Below are 19,523 nucleotides of genomic sequence, written 5' to 3'. Positions count from 1 at the left end.
TCGTGTGACACTGACTGAAGACTAGAGAAAATTCAGTTTGATGAATAAATTACATTTTAAAATATATTCAAATAGAAAGCAGTTATTTTAAATCGTAAAAATGTTGCACAATATTACTGCTTTTGCTGTATTTTAATTTATAAAAATTAAAAATCTTAACGTTACCATTCAAAAACTTTTGACTGGTCGAGTAATCTCTCTTAAAATACCTTACTGCAGTGGTTCCCAACCTTTTTCAACTCGCAGCCCACACAACCAAACACATATGTTTGCGCGGCCCATTGTAAAAATAATAAATTAATTAAAAAATAAAATGAACTGACCCCTGCTATTATTGGGTTAATAAATACTCAGAAGCTAGATTGTTAACTATCTTTATTGAATGAACTAGGCAATGCGATATGAAAAAAAAATAAAATAATAACTATCGCGATTTCTTTGATCAATTTTGCGATTTCGATTTGAATCACAATTTAGACACACACATATATGCTTTACAGTTATAAACGCATTCAGGATGAATTTGAAACATATTTCCAAAAGAAAACAAATTAGAGCTTTATCAGAAAGTTGTAACGTAATTTTATAGACTTATGGCAAAAAATATAAATAAATAAACCCCGTGTCCAGGGACTTTTTTTTTTCTTTTTTTGGCATGCATTGTTCATAGAGCTAATTTTAGCGGTGCCTCGGATGTTGAAATAGATTTGTTATACATTATAGCCTACACACATACTCTGTCTGCAGTGTGTATGTGGTGCAGAAGCAGCAGCAAGTTATTGTAACGTTATTGTAAAGCACATTAAAATAAAGTCTCTCTGTTCGCACGCAGATTTCCTTTTCTCTGCACACACTTAAAACATGTCTCCTCTCACTTAAACTGCGTCCTGTGCACTCACAACTCACTCTATGCTCATGTGCTAGATATTAATTATTTTCGCATGTTTTTATTTCTAGCCTTTTACCACGTTCAGTGTGAACGTTCTGATCCATTAACATGGGCTCAGAAAAAAGAGCATCACAGACAGTGTGTGAACCTGGAGTTAGGCATATGCCCAGTCTGTTCTGTTCTCGCGCTAGGCGAGTTGCATTCTGATTGGATTGGATAGCATACTGCGGGAGGTCAGGGCTGTGGAAAATCATACTATTTAGAAATCGCACACACTCAAATCATGATTTTATGACGATTTCTATTAATCACACAGCCCTAGAATGGATTGGAAATGAACAGAAAATAACTCGACCTGGCAACATTCAGGAAAACCAGATCCAGGCCAAGCTCGGCAGCTGGTAGACAGCAGTCAGGGGGGAACATGTTGACAGCCATTTATGTTGACCCTGTTGACAGCCATTTATACATATTTGAATTTGTTGTTCTGTAGCATATGCAGCAAAAACATCTAAGATAAATTGGTGGTTTATTCTTAAACCAATCAGCGAGCTCGAATCGTGGAAGCATTGTAACAGTTTAATATTTTTTTTTGTTATTTAATTATATATATGAAATGATGTTAGTATGTTATGACTTAGACATCTTTACATATATTAACAATATTATTATTTCTTTTAATAATAATTGGCGGCCCACCTACAATACCAATATGCGACCCACAGGTTGAAAACCACTGCCTTACTGGGTTATGATAATCAAAACAGTCCTGAGCTACACAGCTGTCTTGAATTGCATCAAGGAGGGCTGAATTACAGTCTTGAGACAGCTGTGTTGTCATCAGCGCTTCTGCAGCTGCTCTGGTGAAACTCATAGACAGTAAAAGAAATGGACCCCATTGGAATCAACGGAGACAAGTGAAGTCAATTAGAAGCACGTACTTCCTGGGGGTCGAGCGTACTGCACAGACTCAAACTGAGCTTGATGACGTAGATGTCACGTGAGCAACCTGTCTGACAATTGTAAGTCTTCTAATTGCTGTGCCAAGAGAAATCTGATACAACCACCGAATATTGCAGACTTTGTTGAATAATTTTGTCCCGTTGTTTTATGGACTCTCTATGGGCTTCTCCCTTGACTTTATGCCTCCACGTCCCCTGATAGCCTCATAGACAGTAAAAGATTGTCTGCGAGCTTCTCCCCCTGTCCATTCTCTACTGTGTGACAGGTTATGAAGCAATCGTTAGCCTATTTTTACAAAAACTGCTTCTACGGGGCCACAACGTAAGAGACAAGGTAATGAGGCCTTTTATACATTTTCGTGTTTCTTTAGAAAATAATGAATGGACAAATTGAGTCTTTAAATGCCTCAGATGTAAAGTTATTCGCTGTCAAAGTGACGCCAAAATTTCTTCCCGGCATGCACTGCTTCAAGTCAGACTGTGATCGGTTTGCGCAATGCTGTGTGAAGTTGAACACACGTATTGTGACAGAAATTGACTAATTTGTTACAGAAAATAAATAGATTTTGGGTGTAACCCAGTGGTTATTTTCAGTGCCCAAACAACATCTCAGAACCTCAATTTTATTAATATCAACTTCAAATTTGAAACGTAACGATTATACATATGACATTTATTTATTTAGCAATTTTAGAGTGCAAGATATTTTATAAAATATTAGTTTTATATAAAACAAAAAATTGTATAGTACATTATCTTTACTGTAAACTTGAACTTCTATAAAATACTTTCACTTCCGCAATAATCTGCGATGCATTTTCTTTAAAAAGAGACAAACCTAACGTCTACATTCCAAAGCATTCAGGAATAACAACCATGTTGTACACGTGTAAACAAGAGTTCTGTTTTCACTGAATGTATACCCCCAAAGTAACCAGAAGGATACAAACACTAAAATCAAAAATAAGAGTCAAGAAAAAAAAATAATAATAAGAATAAATTGTATTATTTGAGTACCAGTTAAATGGAACCTAGCAATAAATACATTTTCTCTTTATGGTTTTGCCCCTTTTTGGGGTTAAAAATATCAATACACAGTTGATTTCTGGCTCTGCAGAACAACAGGAGCATTAGTCTGACTTTCTCCATCTTCTTCAGGTGTACTTGGATCAGATACAGATGAAATACAGTCAGTGTCAGCGATGGAGGGAGATTCTGTCTCTCTAAACAATGATTTTGCAGAAATGTTTAATGATGACATAACTTGGACATTTGGAGCTAACAAGTCTCTTATAGCTAAAATTAAAAGAAAGAAACAAATATTCTCCACATTTGATGGTCCTGATGGGAGATTCAGAGACAGTCTGAAGCTGGACAGACAGACTGGATCTCTGACCATCACAAACATCACAACTCAACACGCTGGAGTATATCATCTACAGAAGCTTGTAGCTAAACTGTTATCAAAAACATTCAATGTTTCTGTCTATGGTGAGTAGAGATCACCAATCCTGCCCTTTACATATTTTTCTATTAATTGTTTACATATTGAAATGTTTAATTATTTATATTATGAGCCGAGAAACATTCACTCAACACACTAAACTGAAAATGACTGTTTAGATTTGTTCATATTTCTCTCTATTCTCTCATGGTTCCAGCTCGTCTTCCTGTTCCTGTCATCAGCAGTAACTCTTCAAACTGTTCTTCATCATCATCTTCATCAGAGCAGAATTGTTCATTGTTGTGTTCAGTGGTGAATGTGGGTCATGTGACTCTCTCCTGGTACAAAGGAAACAGTTTATTGTCCAGCATCAGTGTGTCTGATCTCAGCATCAGTCTCTCTCTACCTCTGGAGGTGGAATATCAGGAGAAAAACAGCTACAGCTGTGTGATCAACAATCCCATCAGAAACCAGACCACACATCTGGACATCAGCAAACTCTGTCACACATGTCCAGGTACAGCAGCACTGATGTTTTATGACACATTCACTTACATTAATGACTCTCTTTTACTCTCTTCTTCTTCTCCTCCTCTAGACTCCCTGAAAGTGTGGATCTCTGTTCTTATTGTTGGGGCTCTGTTGATTGTCGCTGCAGTCGGGATCTTCTTCTTCTGCAGGAAACATAGAAAAACTGACAGAGAAGGCAAGTATTTCCTACTCCTTTTAAACAACAACAACAACAACAACAACAATAATAATAATAATAATAATAATAATAATAATATATTTGAATCAATTTCTTAGCCCTAATTATCATTTAATCTTATTCTCACAATGTGGAAGTTAAAGCCCACTATCTTTTTAATGAAATAAACTAAAATAATGTGTGCAGTTACTTGGTTTTTGAACATATTTGCGTATTCCTTACTCATCTCACATTTACTCATAAATACTTATCTATATTATTTCCATAACAAAACAACTTTTCTCCAATCTATGAGCATAGTTTTACATGATATTACATCAGCTCTCTGCTGGTGTTCAAATTGACATCAATATGAATGTAAATTGTGTTAGGAATATTGTACTAAATATAATTATTGTATAGTCCAAGGGCTCTTTATGTACACTATTGGAATGTCAAATTGCAATGGCAAAAAATTGCAGTATTTATTGTTTTTTATTTTAAATGTAACACTTACATGTGAGCTTTAATAAAAAAATACATGTGTTGTGAAGAAACCATTCAGATTGAGTTTTGTTGTTTTAATCTATTATTATTATTATTATTATTATTATTATTATTATTCTTTAAGCAGTCCAGACTTCTGATGAAGAAATAACTTATGCAGAGACAACATTCAACAAAAGAAATGTACAAAAACCGGTAAGAAACTTCAATCTCTGCAATATTATTTTAGCTGTGAGTCAGATTTTGATGTGTTTTATTTTTTTATAATGATTAGTCTTTTACATTACACACAACAGCATCATATCAGATATTTATAAAAAGCATAACATCATCAATATAAAAAAAAAAAAACACAACAAGAATGTATCATTTTTGCAGATTAATCGGCACAGATAACATCTTGATGGAACAATCGGTTATTGTTTGAGCATCAGTGCCCTCAAAGTAATATCTTGTACCTTCTCTATCCTCTATAGTTGTACTTTAAGAGTGTGTATTTTTATCTTTAGGGTACATATTGCTCTAATGTAGTAATAAGAACCCTTCTAGGCATATAGAATGATTGAGTGTACTGTCTCAGTGAGAAGCTGATGTAAAGTAAAAAAAAAAAATTCTCTAACACTGTAATAATTACTTCATTTGATTTCATGGACATGTTTACTTTTGAAAGATGAACAATTTTGCGTCACCACTTGATGCCCAATGTAAAATGCGGATCCTGAAGCTAAAGCACTGAGAACCCAGTCTCAAACTACTTAATGTTAGCCAGCAGTAGGAAGAAAATATTAGTTTTATCATTAAATCATATGACTGTTATTTCACATTCAATCTCAACCAATCTTCAGGACACTACATTTGTAATATAATCATTGTATTAGTATTACATCTTGTGTGATGTTTTTTTACAGAACGTTAAAGACTGGACTGATGTTGTGTATGCATCTGTCACCACAAGATGATCCGAAATCCATCAAAATTTAGATGAGTTTGAGCCAGCAAAATAAACGTATGTTTGACGCTTAAAGGTATAGTTCACTCAAAATACAAAATCCATGAAACACAATCTATCACAAGTCTAAAATGAGAAGTTTTAAAGAGAAATGTCAAAGGATTTTGATATAAGAGAAGAGGAGCTTTCCCCCCCAGCACTGTTCACAAGTTAACCTGCGCTTTCAGTCTTAGTAGTTCATAATAAACAAACTTAGCTCGCTGTCCTCGAAGGGAGCTCGAAACCGAGGCTCAGGTTCCTAACTAAAACCTGTCAGGACTATACAGTTCAGCATGGCTCTCATGTTACACTCTCAGCACTTGTCACTCTCTGTTTTATTGTAGATAATGTTTACATTTATGTACATTTGATGTTTTTGAGATTTTATTGTATTTTATTGCATAATATATTGAATAGTAGCATTAGCTTTATTGAGTTAAACTTGTGTATGGATTTGTACATGCATTTGTTGTATTTGTATTCATATTTTAATATACTATGAAGGCAGATTGCTCCACTTGTTTCATGGTAAATAAAAGATCTGCTAATAGTATCATATGTTGCTTCGTCTGCTTCATTTTGTAGAGAAATGTATCGATCTGTTGGGTGGCCAGACAGCATGAGAACACTGTAGGATGCTTGTGTTTGAGGTGTGAATAGCATGTGGTTGAGGGTGTTTTTTCCTTTCATACTCATATAAAGCTCACCAGAACTTCCGCTCTAGATTCACTGTGAAATACTGATTCTGACAGATAAAAGATTCTGTGAAGTAAGACAGGGACATTATTTATAGATCTTACTATTTCACACGCTTACTGTATATATATGAGATAGGAAGACTGATTTTAAAGGGGGCATGCATCTTTATGTATCCATTGCATGGGATTGTTGTGATTTTTTAATGTAAACTTCAGCACACATACTGTACTTATAAAGACACCAGCCTCAGTTTACAATAATTGAGAAAAAAAATTATGTCATTATGTTTTGATGCATATTTCGTGATTCAAAGCGATGGTGTACTGTGCCGTACCAAATCAGTATTTGCATTGCCTTCCTGCTGATAATAACAGTCAGAAAGAATGGATGAACTTTATTTTTAATGAAGATCCAGACCACGACAGAAAGAACTTGGTCCTTTGTTCACTACATTTTACTGTGGACTAGTTTACAAACAACGTACAATTCAACTCTGGATTTTAGAAAGATTGCAACTGAAAGATGATGCTGTGCCCGTTATACTGGATCTGACAGTATTGTCGCAACACACGAGTGTGAGTATCTTTTTTAATTACGTGATCACTATTGCTGAGTATTTATGAGTTTCTGACCTAAATCACAGCAGCTTCCATCTAGAGTCAAACACACACAACTGTTAGCCAATCACAGCAGTAGGCGTTTACTTCCAAGTCTAAGATCTGACACGCCTATAGGGTGTTCTGATGAGGGGGGTTAAAAACAGAACAGAAACAGCCTATTACTTAGAATTTATGGTGATTTGAGATGTTAAAATATTGATATAGGGGGACCTCAGAGAACAGTAGAAAATAGCAATAAAAAGCATGTCATGACCCATTTAATTATGACTAAAGTTTGTTTTGGGAGTAAATGAGTCATATACTCCTGACTACCAGGAAAAAAATAATAATCTGAATTTAGTATTGTTTCATGTCATTACATTTTTTAGAGCATAAGTCTCTATTTGCCTATTTTTTTTTTCTTTGATGATATTGCTTCGTTTTATGCCTGCCATAATTATGAAACATCACGTCATCATTGTGCACCCAACAGTGCCACCTTGAGGATAGAAGATGGATTTATATATATATATATATATGTTATGTTTTTAATAATATTATGATTGTAAATTATTATTTTAAATGCCAATATTATTTTAAATGTTTTGTTCGGTTCAAATGGAATCAAAATGGTCTGTCTTTCATGGTAAAATTGGGCTTTATTGTTATTTGTTTTAAAGATATTTTACATCCATGTTAGTGCTTCAGTTATACTGCTAGTTTACCAGTGCTGTGAAGCTCTGGGTGAACAATGAATCGATTCATAGGGTTTAGATTAGGTTCAAGAACATTTTGGCAATTTCAGAATGATCCATCTGAGACGATCCACAATTAAGTTTGAGAGATCCACAAGAGTCTGGAGATTTAGGGGGAACTGATGCTCAAAGACCTCTTAAAAGTATTCGAGTGGACTTACTGGAGTGGTGACGAACATAAAACCACTTGTTAGTATAAAACAACTGCTAGAAAAACTGTGCTTTATGTAACATCACAGTGTTTTCGATTCATTTAAATGTGTGTTGAAAGCCGATTCTGTGTACTTCATACTTAGAAGCTACACATCCACACAGAGTACTGAGAACTGCAAAAATGTTTTTATGTTTTGCTAATTAGTAGTTTTAGGTCAGAAAAAGCAATAAGGCACTACAAGGCAAAATCCATAACTAGACACTTACAAATAAAGTTATTAGTCATTAATTACTGTCTAATGTAAGATTTTTAAAATAAAGTGTTACCATTAATAATACTGACAAATGACAATATCAATAAACACAGCACAACAATAATACAAGAATGTGTCTCTATACATAACACTCACACAGTTATCATCTTCCTGCTTACATGAAATGTCATAAATGAGAAAAGAATTTGAACTTATATGGGCGAGTAAATCAGGGTTAATAACAAGACACACCAGCACATAATGACACAATTAAAGGAGACTTGGTCAAAAAAGATGAAAAACAAACAAACACAAATGTCCATGAAGTATTTGCTACCAGCTGAATACCAGAGTCACAACATTTAACACAGCTGTACAGACATGGGACATATTAAATCATCTCAGTAAATTTTTTCAACAACTATACAATAAATCAACAATACAGTTAATGGCTTGCAAAGCTATAAAAAAGTAAAATATTAAAAAAATAAACATTCTGTTAATCGTCTTTTTTCCCTGACCAAGATGGTTGACCAAAGGCACCTTTGCTGGTTATAGTAAAAAGTCTAGGTTCATTTGTAATGTAACAATAACAATAACAGTGTTTTCCAGTAACAGCACCTACAGTATCAGTAGTACAGACTCAGTTCAGTAGCTGAAAACCTGTTTGACTCACAGTTGCCTTCAAATCAAATAAATGCAGTTTTGTGTACGAGATCTTTTCTTTGAAGAGCAAGGGGGTATTCCAGCCCGCAGGGAATGTGACATAATCAGATTTACAGTGAAGTAAAAAGATAACCTCAACTTTCGTTAAAAACGGAGGTAGTTTTCAGCGTATGTAAATAGACATAGCTACTGTTTCTATGAAATACTCTAACATAATACTGAAATATGTTTTTTTTTTTTTTTAAGAAGAATAAGAAATGTTACTATTATAAAACAAATACTTGGGCAACACGTTTTATTATATAAATGACTAATAATGAACATCAATGAACATCAAATTAGGTGGTGGTATTGAAATGTGTGAAATAGTGTGGTGAAATTTAACCGGTCTACCGAACAGTGAAAATTTGGTGTCATAACAGTATTTTTCTGTTAGTGTTGTGAGTTTCAACCAATGGTGGACACTAAGAATAGCTTTACTTCATTACTGTACATAAGTTCATTTTTCAGTTATCTGTACTTTACTGGAGTAGTTTTATTTTGAGCAACTTTTAGTTCACTACATTCCCAAGCATAAGATCGTATGTATTACTTCACTACATTTCATAAAACATAATTACTCCTTATAATATACTGTGCTCTGACGCGCAGAAGCGGTACGAACTGATTCTTTTCAGTGAACCATTAAATCTGATCGCAAATTTGATCCGATTGTAGCTGTTCTCAAGTCGACCACTAAGTGAGAACCGGGAGATCTTGTGAATGTGTATGACTGATGCTACTAAATGTAGGTTACTAATGTCGATTTTAGGATTAATCATTTTAACTGAAAAACATATTTAGGTCAAAACTGTCTGTTGTTTGTGAACTAAATCTACTGTAAAGCGTGCTCTATTCAAGCCAACTGAAATGCTTGCAGACAAATCAACATCAGTGTCTTTATGTTTTAGGTAAAAAAATAAATAAAAAAAAACCTTAAAATAACACCGATTTAATAAAATAACTTTTTTTGAAATCCCCTGCTGCTGTAATGTTAACTGTTTTATTAAAATGCTACGCATGCCCTATGTGATGTCTTTTTTCATATTGTTTATTAACAGTCTGAATTTTTATATTGTCTGAATTAACTAGCCAAGTAGACAGATATGAATGCTTCATACTAAAAATAAGTTAATATTATTAGCTGGTGCTACCTGTCTAGCTAACAAGCTTGCTGGTGCTAAGTTGAGGTAATTTTTAGATATAAAGTCTAAATATTGTTTTTCAACCACCTAGATAGATTAGATCTGGTGGAAAAGAAAGGATGTGATGTTCAGAACATGGTAACTACAGTAATTATCAAAGTGGGAAGAGGTGCACCGCGTTTGGCCAGGGGTATTTTTAAACCACAGACAAGGTTTGAGAAGAATTAAATCATTATGAAAATATAATTATATTTTTCTCAAAATGTTCTTCCTAACTTCAGGCCTTATTCTCATGTCATATGTAACTGCGATGTTCTGCAAAACAACAAACTTTTTCTTCCTGGTGAAAATCATATGGTCAACTCTGTTTTCTCTCGGGTAAATCGCAGTGTAAACTCTCATCAACACAGTCAGTATCATTAACAAAACTATATCTTGACTCCATATAGTGGTTATTTTGGGAAAATCCCAGATATTTTGAGCAGTTGGATTATAAAAAAATATATGTGCCAATACAAAATTTAATTAAGTAGCCTACTGTATATAAAATTACAAAATAAATCTATCAGTATTTTTTTTTTTTTACTTAAGTACATAAAAATGTTTGTACTTTTGTACTTTCACTTGAGTAAAAAAAAAAAAAAAGGAGTACTTTTCCTTTTACTGGAGTAATATTTGTATGGAAGTGAAAGTGACATACCCATACTCAGAATTCATGCAGTGCATTTAACCCATCCAAAGTGCACACACACACAGCAGTGAACACACACACTGTGAACACACACCCGGAGCAGTGTTCATCATTTATGCTGCGGCGCCCGGGGAGCAGTTGTGGGTTCAGTGCCTTGCTCAAGGGCACCTAAGTCGTGGTATTGAAGGTGGAGAGAGAGCTGTTCATGCACTACCCCCACCTACAACTCCTGCCAGCCCAAGACTCAAACTCACAACCTTTCAATTGCGAGTCCGACTCTCTAACCACTAGGCCACGACTTCCCTTAAATATATACTTTACTGTACTTTTACTTATTTACTTGATTTGTGTACTTTGTCCACCACTGGTTTTGACTGATGCTTTTCTCTTTTTCTCGATTTTCCACTGCCTCTTCAGTGTTAGTGTAATTAATGATGTAATGCTAATCAGCCTCAGTCTGATTTAAGGATGTCCCATCAGTAGTGTTCAACAGTATGTCGCAGTCTCCTACAGTAATGACTCTTGATTCACTGGAGCATCATTTACCTGTAAAAAAAAAAGATACAGATTCACTGATGGTAAAAAAAGAATAGAAGAACAGGATTGATGAGAAAAAAAAAAAAAAAAAAACGAATGCAAACTGTTGCCAACATTGACAATTCTAATAATAAGTTAGCATATTAAAATGGCAGGGCTATAGACTAACTTTCTGCCTTTCTTCTTAGGTGCATGATTCTGGATAAAGTGAGAATCACAATGTTTTTGGTCTCATATAGAGATCACGATGCTCCTACGATTCCTTTTTTTTTTTTTTTATTAAATTAAATTAATGCATTTAGCAGACACTTTTTAGCGACTTACAGTGCATTCAGGCTAACAATTCTTTACCTATCATGTGTTCCCGGGAAATCGAACCCCCAAACTTTGTACTTGATAGCGCAATGCTCTACCAATTGAGCTACACGAACACTATTATTATTATTATCATTATCACAAGTATATCAATTAATACTTTTATTTTGCAAGAATTCTTTATATTGATCAAGTGTGAAAAAGACATTTATAACAAAATATTTATATTTCACATAAATTTTGTTCTTCTGAAAAATAAAACAGAAAAAAAAATATAATCTGTTTTCAACATAATAATAATAATAATAATAATAATAATAATTGGTTTTTTTTAACAGCAAATCAGAATATTAAAATAATTTCTGAAGGATCATGCGACACTGAAGACTGGAGTAATGATGCTGAAAATTTAGCTGTGCAACACAGGAATAAATTATATTTTAAAATACATTCAAGTAGAAAGCAGTTATTTTAAATTGTAAAAAATATTTAAAAACTTTACTGTTTTGTTGTACTTTGGATCAAATAAATGCAGGTTTGGTGAGCAGAAATGACTTTAAAAAACATTACCAGTCAAAAGTTTTTGATGTGTAGTGTATATATAATATATTTAAAACCCCAGTTTATATATTAGAATGATGAAAAAGTTGTTTAAATCACTGATTCAACGACTCACTCATAAACCTACTATACGCTTGTTTCATAACTGGATGAATCAGCATTTTTGAACGATTCTCTTGAATGAAAAAGTAATTAGCTGACCAAACATTTTTAAGACACTTATCGCCACCTAATGAATGATCTGGTAAGACTTTGTCAAAGGTTTAACAGACTCAGGGAATCGTTGTCATTTAGAAATGAGATCGAGAGGGTGTCTGAATCGTGAAATCTTTTAACAATTAATCGTGCAGCTCTAGTTTAAGCTATTAAAATAGTTCAGTTTTGTATGCAATAGCAAAGTGATTACATGATATATTAATTATAAAAGGTAACAGTAATACATCATTCGTAACTGCAAAGGGTCTATGTTGTGCTTTTATAAAATAAAGAAAAAACCCGCTTATGAAGTCTCATTTTGAACAGGAGTACAAAAATAAACTGAAACTCAGTGAAAACAGTCCTCACAGACATAATTATATATATATATATATATATATATATATATATAAAAGAGTTCAGATGCAGGATTTTTAAAGTGACAACTTTAGAAAAAAAAATTATTTTCTGTAAATGTATATATATATATATATATATATATATATATATATGTGTGTGTGTGTGTGTGTGTGTGTGTGTGTGTGTGTGTATATATATATATATATATATATATATATATATATATATATATATATATATATATATAAACACAACTAAAATGTAATATTTAGATAAGTATTCAGACCCTTAGTAACATCTGAGATTTGACTCTGGTGCCTCCCATTTCTTTTGATCATTGCAGAGATATTTCTACACCTTGATTGCATGTGATTCTACCTGTGGTAAAATAAATAGATTGGACAGGATTTGGAAAGGCACACATCTCTCTGTAAAAGGCCTCACAGCTGACAATACAAATCAGAGCAAAAACCAAGCCATGAGGTCAAAGGAACTGCCTGCAGAGCTCAGAGACTGGATTGTTGCTAGTCACAGATCTGGGGAGGTCTACAAAATGGGAAAAAAAGGAAGTTAGTTCAAGGAACTAGCCAGCAGGGTATTTCCCAGAAAACCAATTTCCCACTCAGGCCAATTTTCTGTCTACATCTGCCCTGGCAGCAGAAACTATGGCCGACATCATAATGCACAGCATTTACAAACATTGATAACCGGTGAATTAAGTGCACTATGATCGGAACTGATTTGTTGCGTTTCGTGAGTTTTGCGATAACAGAGATGCAATGCTAATGCACAACTTACAAGATTAAAATAGCACGTAAATCTGACTGAATATCCTATTCCAATATGAAAACTTGCAGTGTTACCGTAATTTTCGGACTATAAGTCTCATCAGTCCAAAAAATATGTCATGATGAGGAAAAAAACATATAAGTTACACTGGACTATAAGTTGCATTTATTTAGAACCAAGAACTAAGAGAAAACATTACCGTCTACAGCCGCGAGAGGGCACTCTTTGTTGCTCAGTGTATGCTATAGGAGCACTGAGCAGCATAGAGCGCCCTCTCACGGCTGTAGACGGTAATGTTTTCTCTTGGTTAATTTCTCTTGGTTCATGTCAAATTAATTTTGATAAATAAGTCGCACCTGACTATAAGTCGCAGGACCAGCCAAACTATGAAAAAAAGTGTGACTTATAGTCTGGAAAATAGGGTACATATAATCAAGGCTGAGAGAAAAAAACAATGCTAGAAACAACAGGTAATTTTTATTGCTGTTTTTCCATGATCGTGGTATAAATATTTTTACATGGATTTTTTTTTAAATGCAGGGTATCTTGTGTTTCATGTGTTTGGCTGTTCAGCGTACACTTGTGTCACTGGTAGTTCCTATAGAACAGTTTTAGACCCTACACCGAAGTAGGAGTTAATTTAGTTCCCCCAAACGGAGTTCCTAGAAAACATGATAATTTCCTGTGGTTTGATCATGCCAAAAATTGGGTACGTCCACCAATAGTTCTAGGAACTATGAAATTCCTCCGTTGTGAAAACCACCATAATAATCAAATGGAAGAAGTTTGGCACAACCAGAACTCTTCCAAGAGCCGAGCGCCCGGCCAGACTGAGCAACCAGGAGAAAAGGAAGCCAAGAACCCGATGGTCACTCAAAGATCCAAAAGACAACCATCAGTGAAACCCTCCACAGATCTGAGCTTTATGGTACAGTGGCTAGACGTAAGTCTCTCCTGCTTTGAGTTTGCAAAAAAGCAAAACATTAGGTCTGGAGGAAACCAGGCACCGCTCACCATGTTTTTCTGAGACTGAGACTGGGAGACTGGTCAGGGTTGAGGAAAAGCTGAATGGAGCAAAGTACAGAGATAACCTCAATGAAAACCTGGAAGGTTCCCCCTTCCAACAATGACCCTTATCACACTGCCAAGACAACACAAGAACTCTGGGAATGTCCTACAGCAGCCCAGCTAGAGCCCTGCCTTGAACCCCGTTGAACATCTTTGGAGAGACCTGACACTAGCTGTCCACTAACGGTCCCCATCCAACCTGACTGAGCTTGAGAGGATTTGAAAAGTAATGGCAGAAAATCCCCCAATCCAGGTGTATAATCCTTGTGTGTCATACCCAGAAAGACTTGAGGATGTAACTGTAACCCAAGGTGCTTCAACTAAGTACTGAGTAAAGGGTCTTAATACTTATGTAAATATATTTCAGTTTGTTTCTTTTCAATAAGGTATAATGAGTATAGATTAACGAGAAAAAAGACTGTGTGTCTTTGGTAAATCCAGACAGTAGTTTTTTTAATGTCAAAAGAAAGTTTGTGTTGGTGAAATCGGTTAGTAATCCAGTCCTTAATATGATCAGATTCAATTTGAGATATGTACAAAAACTGGACTTTAACTGAGTCTGAATGATGCTATAGTATCTTACCGGACCAATGTTCTGCATCCTGTTGTCTGTTTGAACAATAATTAAACTCAGTTAAACACAGATCACTTTGGTTAATTATAATAAAAAGATATATTTCCACATCTTTCAAATACTTTACACATAATGTCCATCTTGTTAAATCAGCTGTATGTAATACTCACCTTCTCATTTCTCTTGATGTTTGTTTTAGTAAATCACAACCGCAGAAGCACACGCAGCTAAAAGCAGAATGACAGTAACAGCTATTCCTGCAGCAGCAGCTGAAGACCGACCTGAATCTGGAACATCTGAAGAGAAGAGAGAGTCAATATGAATAGAGAGTGACTGATAACCAATTGACTTGCTGTGACATCTACATTGTAGAGACCAGCGGAATTTCAAACAAACAAAAAGTCCTCAAAATTATTGAAAATAATTAAACTGTCAGTAAAAAAAAAAGCAAAGGAACAAATACAATAGAATAACAAGATACAAATTAAACAAACTGTGCTTTAATGTTTTTTTTTTTTTTTTATGCAAGTCTCAAGCAGTATGATTTCATTTATTCACTATACCATTTATTACTAATGTCTCATTTCAGTTTAAGTTTGGCTTTAGCTTTGTATTTATTGCAGTTTATATGAAAAGGTTCGTGTAGCGTGGTACAGCCTACTGCAGAAATGAATAATCAAATGTAAAACAAAATGTATAATTTTGAGAGTGCAGCAGTCATTAACCCTCTGGAGTCTAAGGGTATTTTTGGGGCCTTGAGAAGTTTTGTCATGCCCTGACATTTGTGCTTTTTTCAGTTTCTTATAAATATCTAAATGGGTAAAGTCTAATATCACTGTAATCAGCACAAACTGGGCTATAATAATATGTGAAATGCATGCATGTACATGATTGTATTTTTGAGAAAAAAAATGTTATGCATGGTTAGTGAAAAACTAAAAATGTTAAATCACTTGAATAAGGGAATAAAACACATACATAAAATTGGTTGCCGGAAAAGTTGAGAACTGGAGCTTGTAGCCTAGAATTTTTCTTTCTGAATGATGTGAAAATCATCTTGTTCACTCACTCACAGAAAACAATATATTGATTTAAATTTTCTAAAACACTTTTTGTTGGTAAAAGTCATATGCGAGTAGGCGTCAACTATCATGAATATCATTGTGATTTACACCTGAGAAGACAAAGGCCTGCATAATGAGCTGCATAATGAGCCTCTCATTCAACTGTGCCACTCTGAGGGAGGACTTACAAGAAAGAATGTGAGAACAAAATAAAAGTATATAATTTTATGTTTGTAGTTTATTAAGAATATATTTAATTATCCCACAACATAATTTAATATCCACATGGGGGAGCAGTTAAAAAGTTTATTAGGAACAATCAAAGCTGACTTTCACATTTTTTGGCATCCTTTCTCTAGTCACACAATCCTTCAGAAATCCTTTTAACAATCTTATTTTCTACCAAATAAACCCCATTTATTATCATTATTATTATTATTATTATTATTATTATTAATGTTGAAAAGAGCTGATAATATTTTTCAGTTTTTTTTAGGGGGAATAAATCGAAAGAACTGCATTGTTTTTACATTTGTTAGAGTTATCTCTATTTGTCACATTTATATTATTTACATCAAGCTTTTGAATGGTATAGTATTGTATATTGTTATTGAAACTTCATAATGTTTCACTTGATTATACATTTAGTCAGGAATTATAGTTTGGAAAAAGTATTTGGAAAAAGTCTAACTAGTAAAATGTTTACACGTTATGTGAAAACTAGTACAAATAAATAAAAAGAGACTTACTCGTGTTTATGATCTCTGCTGAATAAAGTGCTTCATTCTTTTTTCTGAGGAAATCCATTTATCAAATCCTCAACCACATCACATCTTTTGAAGTGATTTATGTCTTATTCCTCTCATCGCGAAGCAAACAGTAAAATAAAATAAAAACTTGAAGAATAGTCTTGCTGCTTTTTCTTCTGTGTGGGCGTATTCAAGCGGCGCGCTTCAGTTTGAATCTGAATAGCGCGTTAAGCGCGGGGGCGTGGTCACATTAGATATAATGAGCGGAGATATGAAAAACAGACATTGCGTTGTTTTCATATGGATTACTTTATCTCAGAATATTTGTTTTCGGCAGCACTTGTTTAGTTTAAAAGTAGACATTCCAGGCTTTCTATAGATATCTCTCTCATGTCTCTTCGTTGAGTATTCACGGCGTTACAGTTCATTTTAATGAAATGTTTGTACATGACGATCAGCGGAGACAAAGACTGTAGACAGCGCACCTTGTTTGTTATATTTATTTTATGAGTGCACAAAGGTTTTTTGTTATTATGTCTGTATCCAAAAAAAACTAGACCCTTTACAGATTCGATTGATGTATTGCTCTTATCTGTACGATTAAAACTGAGAGTGTAATTTAAGTTCTTTTCGGGGTTATCAGGTGAAAATGACTCAAAACGCATATATGCGTTAATCGACTCGAAAGGGTTTTAAAGGTTGCATTTTCAGTTGAATGAATTTAGGAAAAAAACTTGAAACATTCACAGTGATGAGATATTTCAATTACTAGTTCAGTCAACAGCTCAAAGTCTATCTATCTCTGCGTGTGTGTGTGTGTTTTTAAATTGCACAAGGGAACTAAATTATACTTACTAACAGCAACGTTAACACCAAAGCTCTTCTCATTGAAAACACTGTTGATAAGACGACCCTTTCTGCTGATCTCCAGTTTATATTCTCCTGCGTCTGTGGTTCTGGTGTTCGTGATGGTCAGAGATCCAGTCTGATGGTCCAGCTTCAGTCTGTCTCCGAATCTCTCTTTACACTGAACATCTGAACAGATACTGTTACTCTGATCTCCAGTGATTTCAGCGATGCGAATGTCCTTATAATACCATCTCATCACCTCATTTGGTTGCCTTGCTACATCAGGATGTAAAGAGACAGATTCTCCCTCCTTCACTGACTTTTCATCTCGTTCTGCAGCAGAAACACCTGAAACACAAACCAACAGCTGCTGGAGGATAGTTTTTTGAAAAAGCAACAACAAAAACAATGTGAAAGCACTGTGGATATGAAAATAATTGATCATGCCGTTTTGAAAAGTGAAAGTGACGTGACATTCAGCCAAGTATGGTGACCCATACTCAGAATTCATGGTCGGCATTTAACCCATCCGAAGTGCACACACACAAACACACACACACACCACACACACAAAGAGCAGTGTTCATAATTTATGCTGCGTGCCCGGGGAGCAGTTGGGGGTTCAGTGCCTTGCTCAAGGACACCTCAGTCGTGATAGAGAGTGCTGTTCATTCACTCCCCACACCTACAACTCCTGCCGGAACGAGACTCGAACTCACAACCTTTGGATTACGAGTCCGACTCTCTTACCATTAGGCTGTGTTTCAAATAGATTGAGTGTACACAGCATTAAAATACATTACTCTGAATGTTACTGAAAAAAAGCTAAACATTAATGCTTAAACCTATTTAATCTGCTTTAAAACATTCATTCAGTGACTCACCATGAACAACAACTTTGAAGGTCTTTTCACTGATACTGCTGCTTCTGATGATCTTTAGCTCATAATCTCCAGAGTCTGTGGTGTTGAGGTCTCTGATGGTCAGAGATCCAGTCTGATGATCCAGCTTCAGTCTGTCTCTGAATCTCTCAGTCCCTTCATTACACTCAACATCTGTACAGTAATCACTGAGATCTCCACTGATTTCAGCTATTCGAATGCCATTAAAGTACCATTTAATATCTTCTTGTTGGTTTGTTTCCACATCAGTGTGTAGTGTGACTGATTCTCCCTCATTCACTGATAATGTGACAAGATCAAGACCAGCAAAATCTGAAAAAGAAATGAAGAAAAGTTAATTATGAACCAAACAAAGATAAACAACAGGTAAGAGCTGTGAAAATGTTTGAATTCAATATATTCATGCAAACACGGTGGCCTACACAAGTCATGTATAATCTTCAGCAAATTAATGAACAATACACAAACCAAATCTTGATTAATATTTTAGCTGTTTACACTATAAGTGCAGTCATGAAATAAAGTGTTTTCATAGATAATTTTAAATATGGCTCATTATGAATAACAATAAAATTGATGGAAATGATCCATAAACAGCAAGAAAATTGAGCTTTTAATTACAAAATATTGTTTTTAAGTATTCTTACAAAAATTTACCACCACGATTAAAAAAAGAAGAAGAAGAAGAAAACTGGTTGCAGCCACTCAGACAACCCACAGAGCATTTCTGGAGTAGGTTAGATGTTTTTCAATAAAATATGACTAGTCAACGGTCATCTTTTTCTGTGGTCATTTGCGTGTGTTTACAGCATGGACACGTAACGTTACCTGAGCGCGACCTCCCCAAAACAACACGTTTCGTTTTTATTATTATTATTATTATGTGTTATTACTAGCACGCAGACAACATACAAATGACTTACCATGATGGGATAAAAAAATTACAAAAAATAACAAAATCGCCATTCCACTATCGCCATAAAAAAGAAAATGAAATTAGAAAAAGAAAGAAAACAAAACAAAAGAAACAGACGCAGTTCCCGTCTCGCCTTCTTCTTCTTCTTCTTCTTCTGATTTTTTT

The 19,523-nt window shown here is 34.5% G+C and overlaps 1 protein-coding gene across 1 annotated transcript in view; it reads right to left on the bottom strand.

The window, feature by feature from the left end:
• Positions 1-7,855: 7,855 nt before the first annotated feature.
• The window catches only part of LOC127988074 (uncharacterized), a 64,728-nt gene continuing 53,060 nt past the window's right edge, over positions 7,856-19,523 (bottom strand). The window contains exons 7-9 of the mRNA XM_052590589.1: positions 15,049-15,174; positions 14,888-14,913; positions 7,856-11,025 (exon numbers count right to left, since the gene is read on the bottom strand). Of these exons, the coding sequence (XP_052446549.1) occupies positions 15,074-15,174 (101 nt within the window). The 3' untranslated portion in view covers positions 7,856-11,025; positions 14,888-14,913; positions 15,049-15,073. The remainder of the gene's footprint in view (positions 11,026-14,887; positions 14,914-15,048; positions 15,175-19,523) is intronic.

The sequence above is a fragment of the Carassius gibelio genome, chromosome B22 (genome assembly GCF_023724105.1).
Source record: "Carassius gibelio isolate Cgi1373 ecotype wild population from Czech Republic chromosome B22, carGib1.2-hapl.c, whole genome shotgun sequence".
Lineage (NCBI taxonomy): Eukaryota > Metazoa > Chordata > Actinopteri > Cypriniformes > Cyprinidae > Carassius > Carassius gibelio.
The sequence above is the reverse complement of the archived record's forward strand: the minus strand, read 5'-3'. Positions and strand labels throughout refer to the sequence as shown.